Genomic DNA, 12,661 nt, shown 5'->3' with positions numbered 1-12,661 from the left:
CAGGGCCCAGCATGGGGTGGGTTTATCACCAGAGGCATTTTTTTTATCCGCCCTTTGGAAATGCAGGTTCCACACAGAGATTCAAGACTAATATCTATGATCTGGTATTAGTCTGGCCATGCCAGGCTATAACCAGTGGCCTTGTGGTGTCCGCCATGAGATTGGGAGGTCGGGATTCGATCCCCGGCCGGGTCATACCAAAGACTATTAAAAAAATGGGACCCAATGCCTCCCTGCTTGGCACTCAGCATCAAGGGTTGGATTGGGGTTAAGCTCCTGCGACATACTAGCGTCATGTCCGGGGGGTGTACTTGTACATCAAGCTGCCTCACAAACAGGAGATAAGCTCCTGCCCTATGGGCCACATGGCTCTGCAAGGCTTACTTACTTTATTATCTTGTATCCTGCATGAGTTCTCTCTCCTGATTGCATAAAATTGTTATCCCGACCTGACAATGTGTTTACTAATTAAAGAGCTTGAGAGATTGGGAGAGATCCCTATTAAGCTCTTATTTTAACATCACATCCCCTGTATAAATTAGGCACAAATGTGGAAGAATTGCACTGTGAAATCATCAGAAAGGAGGATAGTATATACATTTCCCAAAGACAAAACCAACTGTTGTTAGTCAGAAAAGGAAACACATTATTACTGTATGTCTGGGAAAAGCACACAGAGGTAGCCTAGAGTGAAACATTACCCAGTGCACTAGGCTCAAAGGACCCGACCACAGCATACAGTACTTAGAGTACATTATGTTGGCATGAGGTCAGAGCTATAGTGTCAAAACTCAGAAATATACACAGTAATATCCAGAGTGTTCATTTAATTCAAGTGTGAGAGCGTAAAAATGTACCTATTGTGGGTTCCATTGCAAGACTCTCTTAAATATGTCTTTACTATGAGATCAATACATTTTCTCTTCCCCAACTATAGAATGACTCACACACACATTGTGCCAAGTCATTTCTGTACATTATGTGTAAATTGTTTGGCAGCTTAAAGCATTTGTTTTTAAAACTGTTGCATGTATTTATTTCCCTGGTTTCCCTGGGTATAAAATGCGCTAAGCAAATAAAGTTTGTCTAGATTTGACTTGACTTTTTAGAGTTTTTCTCAATCACTACAATCTCCAATCACAGATCAGCCATTGTCGACTCTATCGTGCCACAAAACCAATAAAACAGCCTGGCATTTTCAAATGGTGACGACAAGGAAACATCATCAAACCTATTAAAACGTTTTACATTTGGTGTAGGCCTACCGACACTGCCTATACTGTACTGATCAGCAGCTATTACGCACTGCTCAGATAGGGAACTGCTCAGATAGGGCACTGAAGTTATTGAAGGTAACATTACAAGCAGGTTGCTGACAACACCATGGTGTCTGACTCGTGGGTACTTCTTCTACAGTATTTAATACTTAAAAATAGAGAATTTATAGCCATTGCAGAGTGGCTATTTTCACTATTTTGGAAAATGTTCACCTATAATGACATGACCAAAAGGGGCTCCAGGTTAAAGGCGGTTATTTATACACCGCCATATGACGAATTATAAATCAGGCTTACAGCATGTGGAGGAGCAATCTGGAGCAATGAGGGACAACACAACTGGCCTAGAGTGAGGTCATAATACCAGGGGAAATGCAATAAGACATGCAGCTGTGGTCCCGGCTCGGTCTCCGAGGTAGACACTCAAAACAACTATGTAAGTGTTGATAGGCGTGAAGGGTGAGAAGACAACTGGAGCCAATTAAAGTAGAAGTTGGACTCTGAGCATTGTTTTGATAAGGTGGGCACTGAATGGGAAGCTCAATGACTTTACATGCCAATAACCTTGGTAGCAAAACAAAAACAAACAAACATGCACTGTAAAATCATGTGTTCATTTAACTCAGAGAGTGTAGAGATGGAATCAAATAGATCCGCACACTAAGGATATTACTGTGTGGTATACATTACACAGTAATTCCTTCACTTCGAGGCATATTTACCGTTAACAATTAAATTCACACAAGCAGCTATAATCCCTAGTAATGTCAATACTTGATACAGAGATGTGTACTGTAATGTATGTTAATCATATGGTTATCCATACCTTTTCTATGGAGTAGTTCTAGACTTATACATTATTTCACAAGCAAGTCTTCATTCTCTAATTGCAAGCTTGCTCATGCTTACCAACATGTTGACATGTTCTAAATTCCAGAACCACAGAAACAGCATATATTTATTCTTAAACGAAGCAGTGTTCGAAATGAACTCACATGACAAACAAAAAATATGTATAATATTTAAAAAAAAAAGTATGAACAAACTCAGCACCACAGGGTCTTTATACTGTCCCTGGGAGGGAGGCACTGCGCTCCGGGAGAGGTGGTGTTGGTGGTGGAGTGGTGATAGAGAACGAGTGGTTAAAGGGGTGTAGAAGTGAAGAGAGACCCTCAATGCAAAGCTCTTGGCAGGAGGGGAAAAGCAATCGCCAGACCACCATCTGTGATTGATCAGCATGCTGGCTCATACAGTGTGTGTGTGTGTGTGTGTGTGTGTGTGTGTGTGTGTGTGTGTGTGTGTGTGTGTGTGTGTGTGTGTGTGTGTGTGTGTGTGTGTGTGTGTGTGTGTGCGCGTGCACGTGCGCGTGCGCGAGTGTATGTGTACGTGTATGTGTACGTGTACGTGTATGTATACTTGTGAGGCTGGGTATGTACATGTACAGTATTTGTTCATGGGCGGGTGTGGGTGGTTAAGAGAAAGAGAGAGAGGGGTGGGTTGGGGGGGGGGGGGGGTACTCGACCCTTAAGATTACGTTAGGGCGTGTGCTGCGAGTTATAAAAAGACTTCCAGTAAAGAGAGTTATTATTGTGGTACAAAGCAGTGATATCGGCACGCAGGCTCACACGATTCAATAGATTGCATATCAGAATTCCGTAAATTATTAATGTAGTAATGTATTTTTGGAAGAAGATAACTTTCTTTATTTATATAAATAAAGCATAGAGAGGCAGCAAACCTAGGGCAGATAGAGGGGAGACATGTGGGACATGACGGGAGTTGGATTTGAACTCGGGACACTACAATCGACAAGGAGCATATTGGCCAGTGCATTAACTGGCTGAGCCACCATGCAGGCACCCTACTGTCGGTGTGTTTGTTTATACAGTTGCTGAACAATTGATCCATTTGTTTCCTCACTTGCGTGTATTAACGAGCTCCAGCAAGTCTAGACCTCTTTGTTGTCACAAACCACCCAGTCTCCATTTCTTCCCCTGGCCCTTTTTTCCTCACTTCCTGACAATTTAATTATACTGTAAGTGAACTAATGGATAAAAAAAAATACAGATGATAAATAAATAAAAATGTTGGCACTATCAGAGCATTATTGCCAGATGAATATTTGAGTGTGTATTTAACCCATTCTAACTAAATTATTAGGAGCAATGGGAAGCTACTGAGTTCAGTGTCTTGCTCAAGGACACTTTGATGTGAAGTAGAGGAGGCAGGGTTGAACGAGGAACCATCAGATTCCGATGCAACTGCTCTATCTCCTGAGCCACTGTCGGCCCTGTATGTTTACAACCACTATGTATATTAAACTGTAAATCGATTGAATACGTTTCTTGCACTCAGTCTAAACCTAGTACAGGGCATTTTCCTTGTATATCAACTGTGGTTCCATTTTACCATTGAAATTTTATATACTGAAAGTAAATTGACCATAGCCCTGCCATGAGGGGATAGACCCAGGCCACCGGTGTTCGCACAGCGCTAAGCCCATTCCACCATTCCGCCCTCCTTATGGAGCTGCCAAACGAACACACCAATTTATTAGCCTGTAAAGTCAGGTCCTGCCTGTCAAAATCCCTTTTTGAAAAATCTTTTCAATTTTGACCCTAAAAAAAAAATCGTCTTTCCCTCGTGAAATCAATCTTTCCATTCGTTCACTTCATACCATCGTTGTGATGCTTTTGATGGAGGAGGGAGGAGAGGAGAGGAGGGGAGGGGAGAAGGAGGGGACTCAGTAGAAAGAGGAGGGGATGTTGGAGTTTTTATGTATGTATTAATGTTTAACTACAGATCCCTGGTGCTCCCCTCTCCCCTCCCACACCAAAACCCAGATTGGTCAGCGGTAATAAATCACCTTCGGAGCCGGGGCCCAATCAGCGCCACAGCAGAATGCCGTGAGAAAGCTAGCGGGCCTCCGACAGACCTGATAACACCTCGTCTGGGTATCGGACCCACTCCATGCAACATCACTGGCATCAAATCAGACCTGACAAAGTCAGACGGGAATGCCATGACCTCACAAGTTTCGTTGAGCTCACAGGGCATCAATCAACGCAGCGAGGTCACAAGACAGACATCGACCACACGGCTCTGACCTTCAGCGAGTGAAGCTGGCCACTTCGACACAAAGCCTGTATGGTTCAGTGGCGCCATTGGTACATAGTAGCTTACCTTTCCACATGGCAGGTGTCAGATTAAGAAAATGGATGCCCAATCACATCCACATTTGGCGTTACAGACCTGACAAGCAAGGTGAGCGGTTGTTTGCACAATGGAGAGGTAGCACACAGGGTCCGGTCGTAGCCATGACAGCATTGAGAGAGCTAAGAAATATGGGGGAGCTGACAACCCTCTGTCTCGGACACAGTTTCCTACCAGGTTTTAATGAAGGAACTTGGGTGCTTGTCTACTCTCTGTGGCGAAACAGAGAGGTCAATCACAAATCACTTACTCCTGGTCACTGGACCAGTGCCATGGGAGACCATTTTGGACGTTTTCGACTTGTGCAGACAGTAAAGTAAGGCATAAACAATGACGGGAAAGGTCTGCCGCTCGCTGTGTGAGCAGCTCTCCCTGCCTGCATGTTCTGGAGGAGTGGTAAGTATCTGCCAGCTGCCAAAGACATTAAAATTCCAAAAATAGTCGCTCTTTGACCAAATCCATCCACTGGTCTCCACTGCAAACTAGTAAAAGCGAAATGACTTATTTCTGTACGGGGGGTCAGAGCCAAAAGTGAGGTGTGCCATATCATGCAAGTTCTAAATAAAAATCAAAGTCCTAAAACCATACAGTCGACTAAAGTTAAGTACATGGGCATAATACGTTGCAATCAGAATGCATTTGAAACAGAAAAGTACACTCCTCTGAGCATTAATAGCTGCCAGTAATACTTGGAATGGAATCTGCTAGATCTAACTGATACATCTTGATCACATGACTCCAGAGATGACAACATTTGTAGCAAAAAGTATATTTGAGGAAAACGTGAAATGGTGGAAAATGTAGTCTGGCACAAATGGCCGGGCATATATGTGGAGTTGCATCATGAAAATATTTTGATTGTATGTCCTACGGTTGCCAATTGGAACGATTGGTGGAGGTTGTTCCTTACCCTATTGGGAGTATGCTTGTGAAGTTTCACGACAATTGGGCGCTGCGTTCATGATTCGTGGTACTTTATGCAAAACAGGCCCCTCCCACAAACTTTGAAAGCCAATCGTAGTCAATCAGAAGGGACTCTGAAAAAACTGACAGATACATAATGACCACGTGGCCACAGAGATGATGTGTATCGATTTATGTGAGTTTTGGACTAAATCTGTATAGGAAGTAGTAGCAAAAACTGTGATTTGAAGAAAAAGCGACATGGCGGAAAATGTTGTCAGGCGGAAATGGGTGTGGCCTATGTGGGGAGTTGCATCATGATCCAAGGAATCCAGGGGAAAAATACTTTTGGCTGTACAACCTATGGTTCAAGAGTTATAGGCCAAAACATGAATTGGTGTGTTATAGCGCCACCATGAGGCCAATAAAAAAGAAAAGAAACATAATCCCTCGACTTCGGCCGTTTCGGCCTCCTGGCGGGGATAATAAGTATCACAGTCTGAGCGTGTTCATAATGGGGCAGGTAAAGAGAAAATAACTTGTAAATAGTTACTGTGTCCATACTTCAGATGTAACAGGCAGGCCAATGAAAATAGAAACACCTTGAACCAACATTCACCAGACCTGGAGAGCATCTCTAGCTCTCCCAATAACAGAGGAGATTATAAGCCCTCTCCCATGGTGTCTGCTTAAACAAACAGAGCAATCATTGTCACAGGAACCAGGCCAGATAATTGCAGCATAAACATTTATTTTCACTGGGGGAAATGGAAGCAAACAAAGCATTATTGCCATGGTTTCAAAAACGCGGCATGGTTTTCATTTGTGCTTTTAAGAGTGAGGGGAGAACAAAAAACACAAGTCTTATTTGGTCATTTCAATAGAGAGAGAATATGTTTCAACTGAGAACCACGGAAACAGAATACTCTCAGAGAAGAAATGAGGTGCCTACATTACACTTTCTTCGGTGGGCTTTTCATTTGGGCAATAACTTCATAATTGTTATAGTATATTAGTTATATAATTGACAAAGCAGTAGAGTTTTATTTAAATAACAGATGTGAAGTCGGGTGTCTTATCCTTGTGCAAAAGATACAAAGTTCTACAACTGTGATGGATATTTCTGATGTTCATTTCATTATAGGTTTTAAATGCATTCCCCATGGAATCCTGGCATCATGTCCTTAAAGGCTCCATCACAAAAACAGAGACCCAAAAATACGTTGTTCATAAAGGAGACTTATTGTTCCTTTCGAAGTGCCCTGAGACCAGAGCTGATGGACTGCATAGAAAGCAATCCCAAAACCCCAGGTTCCGCCAAGCCACGACCCTCTTCCTCCTTGATAAGGTATGCGTTCCACACCCAACATCTGAGCTGGCCATGTGGAAAACGTAAGTGCAGCGGTTTCCACAGCATGACTGACTGACAGAAGTGAAAGAGCAACAAGGCTGAGAGTCTAATATCAGTGTGGCCTCACTCTCCAATGTTAAGTTATCGATAGTTAATAACTATGTGTGCAGTTTGTGAATGAAGCCACACAAATCACAACGCAGTGTTCAGTGGCAAAGCTGCACTATTACATGCTGGCTGCTTGTGTTCCTTTTCTAGTGAGGTAAGCATCTATGCCTTTTCAACTAGAGGCCAATTTTCAAGCTCTTCATAAGAGCGGTCTGGCTCTTTTCCCAGAATAGGTTCCTTTGAGTTGATACATGTATTAAAATGTAAATGCATGGAACCTTAAATTGGACATTTTGATACGGGTTTTGATACTTAAACAAATGGCACCTGTTTCTCTGTGACACTCCATTTGTAGAAGATGCATGTTCAACTACTGCTGTCCACCGTTTCTTCTCTTCAATCTATTACCATCCATAATTTATAAATTACATTAAAAACGTGCTCACGTTAATGCATATTGATTCTGCATCCTAGTTGTATGTACAGTAGGTAGACTATAAAGCGCAATACAATATTACAGAAATGTGACTGACAACAGCATCATTCTTTATGAGGGGCAAGCAGCAGTAGAAGTCTTCCTCACTCATTCACTGGTTGTCCTGCTCTGAACTTTTTGAGAGTGTGCACCTATTGTCGTCGCAGGCAGTGAGAGCAGTATTATCTTATGATAACAGCGGGTGGTTGTGGGCAGATTTGAGTCAAGTCTGATTCATGAGCACTCGGTTCGACAGGCTGACCCGGCCACTAAAACGTAGTTCGAAAATATTTGTCCATTTTCGCCCCCTTACTACACCACACATATTAGGGTTTTGTGGCTGTTGGTGGTTGTTTCGTTATACCATGTGGTTGATCTACCTTTGAGGGGACATACGTACCTACATACATCTATATATACAATTTGAATCCTGCGCCATGTCGGTTGTCTGTATGTATGTGGCCAGTGTGACGTAATCTGACATCACGCCAGTGTGACGTAATCTGACATCACGATGAGACGGTATATGACATCACATCCTACCTATAAATTCTAGGATGCCGTCAGATCGCACCAGTTCGACGGCTTCCATAGTGGGTTTTGGTCATTGGAGAGGTGATGCACGTCACCTCTTTCTGAAGTGGGTACTTTCAAAGCCTGCCGTGGATTTAGGAGAGCACAAAACTCTCTCTCACACTGTGAGGTGCCTGTAAGGTGGCACTGCAAAGTGAACGACGTGTCACGCTAGACGTTCGGGCCGCGTAGCGGCCCGAACTTCTAGTACTGTACAAACTGTACATACTCTACACGCATACATACAGACAGACTTACAGATAAAACCCTTTTCTAGACATGTTTGTCACTTGTCATATGAAATATGCTATATAAATAACTTTGACTTGACTTGACTAGACGGCATGGCCGAAGGGGTGGTTGGTTTCTTACAGCTGCTGAGGCCAACAATCTAATAGGACTATTCTCTGGAGAGTTATTTAGTGCACTTACTACTGTGCTGTGTATGCACTAAACTTACCAAGACATGAGTGAGGATGATCTTGATGAGTGGTGCTCCAGAGAGGTTGACTGACAGAGCTAGTGATGGCTCCACCTTCAGAGATATGATGGGACTGGTCACCTGGATCTTATGATCCTTGTATTCAGCTGCCTCGTTAATCCTGAGAGAGAGACATTGAGAGAGATTGAGAGAGATTGAGAGAGAGATTGAGAGAGAGAGAGAGAGAGAGAGAGTGAGAGAGAGAGAGAGAAAGAAAGAGAGAGAGAGAGAGAAAGAAAGAGAGAGAGAGAGAGAGACAGACAGACAGACAGACAGACAGACAGACAGACAGAGAATGAAATAGACAGAGCAAAAATACTAACCAAGAGACAGAGTCAGGTGAGACAACAGACAGAAGCAAAGACAGATAGACAAAGGTGCAGACAGATACTCGAGGCCAATTCATGCTTTTGTCACCTGACACGTTGCAAAACAAAATGACGACAAGATTTCAAAGGTGTCTCAGAAGACCTGAAGAAAAAGGTCTCTCCTGGTCTCGGACAAGGACAAATTGCAGGTTGAAAAAACCCTTAGCTCTGAACTCGGTAAAATCTGCACCTGGCTCGCTGACAACAAACTATCATTACACCTGGGTAAAACTGAAACCGTTCTCTTTGGGTCCAAAATAAACCTCTGCAAGGCCGATGGCTTCACAGTCAAAGTGGGTGACAATGTTATCACATGAAAGGAGGAAATTACCTTCCTGTGTTGTATTTTAGAGGCAAATCTTTCCAGTGAAAAAATGGCAACTAAAGTCATCAAAAAAGTCAATCAAAGAACAAGATTTTTGTACAGGATCTCCTCACTGGTCAGTATGATATACATAGAGGACTCTAACAGGAGCACTCATCCAAAGTCACTTTGAATATGCCTGCAACTCATTGTACCACAGCACCACACAAAGGCCTTAAAAACAAGGCTTCAGACATCCCAAAACAAACTGGTCAGGCTACTGCTTGACCTCACACCTACAACTCATTTAACCCCTGCTCATTTTGGGTGGGATGTGTCAGGGTAGAGGACAGAGTACAGCAACTTGCAATGGGACTGGTCTACAAGATGAAGAAGACACTACACCACAAAGACACCCATGTACCTGTCAAACTACTTAAAAAAACGTCAAAGACGTCCACAAACACAACACCAGAGGGAGCTCTACAAATCACGTTGTAAAGTATGCTCAAACACAGAATGACGCTTGACCCAGTCATGTTATGTGTCGAGCGACACTTGTTCCATGAAGCATAAATTAGCCTTCCGGTGGAGAGGGACCGAGAGAAACACAGGGACAGGAACGACGGCCGGGCAGAAGCATCAGTGCAACACCACAGTGACTTTGTGTGGCTTTGAACAGTAGCGTGAGAATGGGACTTTGATCCATCTTTGACCACACACAACATCACATCAGTAGTTTCTTAAAGGACAACTTTAGTTTTTTACAACCAAGGTTCATATTTTAGCTTGTAATTAAAGTAAATAAAAGATGAGTGTTATTTTTTTTTCATGTACTGCTTTCTACAGTTTTGGCAATTTTTGCGATATTTTTTACAGTGGGCGGGGGCATTCTGTCCGGTGGCTAAATATGCCTTTTTTACACAATAAAAAAGGTCCTGTGGTCTTTGATGACCAGATGTGAGTTATTGGGGGCTAGAAGAGCTACTGTACATAATAATAAAGAAAACACCGGGTTATTGTGTAAAAAAAGACATATTTAGCCACCGGACAGAATGCCCCCGCCCACTGTAAAAAAGATCGCGAAAATTGCTAAAACTATAGAAAGCAGTACATTTAAAGATTTTAACACTCATATTGTATTTACTTTAATTACAATCTAAAACATAAACCTTGGTTGTAAAAAAAACTAAAGTTGTCCTTTAAGACGTCAGCAGATATGTGGCGACAGGATTGGCAGGGCCATTCTATCATGATTCAAAAGGGGCATTCTCACCCACCGAGGACTAGAGGACTGGGGCACTCATATTAAAAATTATCAATCATGAAATTCACTATCAAACACAAGCTATGTGATGCACTAACACATTTACTGGCTTGTGATGACTCCTCACTTTAACATCCACCGGTGTTGAATAGATGCAAAAAATTCCAAGAGATTCCAAGGGTCTAGGGCTGACAGGATGCAATGGTCTTAAAGATTTATTGTTTGAAATCACATATGGGGGGCATTACAGTAATACATTATTATGGGGCAGAGAATTACAAGTGGCTGTCCTGTCTGTTTGGATGTCTGTTTATGGAACATAACATGCATGAAGAGGAAGAAAAAAAACAAGTTGTTTACCCACTTCTGAGGTCATGTAAAAATAAACATTACAGTAACAAGTTGGCCTAGCGACGGATAAGTAACAGAGGGGGGCAAATGGACATGTGGGGCTAATAGCAGGGTGTATCAGTCAGTGGAAGCTGAGTGGTGAGATGAGAGATAGGCAGGGGAACAGATAAGGTCCAAGGCCCAAGGGACCAGCCGTTCTCTAGCTCAGGAAACAGGGGACCGATGCCCGCACCTCCCCCAACACAGGAAGTGCTTCTGGCCGATGCTGAAAGTGCTTAGTACCGAAACTTTGGCAGTAAACTCTTTTGTTTATAGTGCACTTTCCTGACTAGGGCTGTACCCAATAAATAATTTAATTACTAAAAAACTTTGAACAATTGCTTTTCAAAAAGATCATAAGGCTGGTTTAGGAAGCTCTCTTTTCGGAATGTTCTGTCCTCTGTACATGGGCCATTAAAACCCATTCTTCTTACCTGGTCCGGACTGGGCTGATCTCTTTGTAGTAGGTGTGCATGTTATGGTAGAAGAGGCCAACAATGGTGGTTTGAGCTGCAACAGAGATAGAGACAGAAACAGAGACAAAGAAGGGACACATTCAAAGGTGAAAGGCATAGGCAGAAGGTTGAGAATGTGATGCAGGGCTGTTAAAATGCTCACAGGGAAGGGAAGTTAATTAACGCTGCCCTGCTGCCTCAGGTTGGCACTGGCTGGTTAATAGGAGAGCTGTATGCTCACACAAGGGTGAATAGGGAGGGGGGCTCCAGAGCCACGTGGTTGCTGGGAAATTTTATGAAAGCTCTGTGACCTAACCAGTGGAGCAGGAGTTGTGGCTCTCCCTCCCCTCTCTGACCTGCCATCCAGATTAATACAACCTTCAGACAGGAAGGTAAACAATGAAATTGGAGGAAATCCTTGATACACCTTGTTCCACTTTTTAAAGAACCCCAAACACTCAATCTGTCACACAATCTGACTGTGTGACAAGACCTGGTTGATCACTAACAGATGGACAGTAATATAATTATGCTGCAGAGTTGTTGTTGTTGTTGTTGTTGTCAATGCACTAAACAATTGTGTCACCAGCAGTGTTGAAAGTAACTAAGTATTTTTGTACACTCAAAAAAATATAAATATTCTAAAATCAGTAATTCTACTTTCACTTGAGTAAATTTTAGATTACGTATTGTACTCAACTACTTTTGGAAAGGCAATTCTTACAGAGTCTCTTTTAGGCAATCTTCGCAAAAGCTTTCTTATAAATAAAAGATGGTCACTACTTTAGTTTTAAGAGCATGCCTTTTACTCTTCAACACAAGTAATGTTAACTACTTATTCATTTATTTACGAGTTATATTTTAGTCAAGTGAAACAGTACTTCTACTTGAGTAGGATATTCTAGTACTCTCTCCACCCCCGGTCAACAGGATGCCCCAAACCAAATCTAGCCAGTGATCAGTCAACTGGTGGCCATTTAGCTTGTAAAACTTTCCTAAGGGAGGGAGAAAATGGGAGAAAAACCCTCAATGTGCAACACTTTCTCTGCCCTTAATTAGGATATAAAACCTCAGCTTGGAGGTTTTAATACAGACAGCCATGTGTTCAAAACTATTAGTTAACTCGGTCCTGGTTGTTCCCTGCCAGAAATAACATCTATATTCCATTTTTGATAATAGAGCTTTAATGGATTATTTATACATGAACATCAAATGTTAGTGTGGCAACGCAGTGCAGTTAGGGCCCAGGTGGAGCCAAGGGAATCTGACCTGAACGCAAAGTCAAACAAACATGGTTTTAATGCTCGCCATAATTGCAGCCTTCCCTCAATCCCAACACCGGCAAAAAGTGAGCTAAGTAAATAAATGAGTTCACTGTGTGAGTTAAAGGCTATTCTCTTTAATGAGAGAGTTAAGTGGAGAAAAAGTGCTCTCTCTTTTGAATAATACTGTGCCATATCTGCCAGCATAGAAGGCATAACTGGATTTCTACATTA

General features: G+C 42.5%; 1 protein-coding gene across 1 annotated transcript in view; it reads right to left on the bottom strand.

Moving 5' to 3' along the window:
* adgrd1 (adhesion G protein-coupled receptor D1) overlaps window positions 1-12,661 on the bottom strand; it is a 43,354-nt gene that overhangs the window by 20,487 nt on the left and 10,206 nt on the right. The window contains exons 12-13 of the mRNA XM_084053926.1: window positions 11,145-11,220; window positions 8,361-8,502 (exon numbers count right to left, since the gene is read on the bottom strand). Coding sequence (XP_083910052.1) covers window positions 8,361-8,502; window positions 11,145-11,220 — 218 coding nt within the window. The remainder of the gene's footprint in view (window positions 1-8,360; window positions 8,503-11,144; window positions 11,221-12,661) is intronic.

This window comes from Gymnoscopelus microlampas (assembly GCF_963454915.1).
Source record: "Gymnoscopelus microlampas genome assembly, chromosome: 4".
Lineage (NCBI taxonomy): Eukaryota > Metazoa > Chordata > Actinopteri > Myctophiformes > Myctophidae > Gymnoscopelus > Gymnoscopelus microlampas.
Note: the sequence above shows the minus strand (reverse complement) of the source record. Positions and strands in the feature narration are given on the sequence as shown.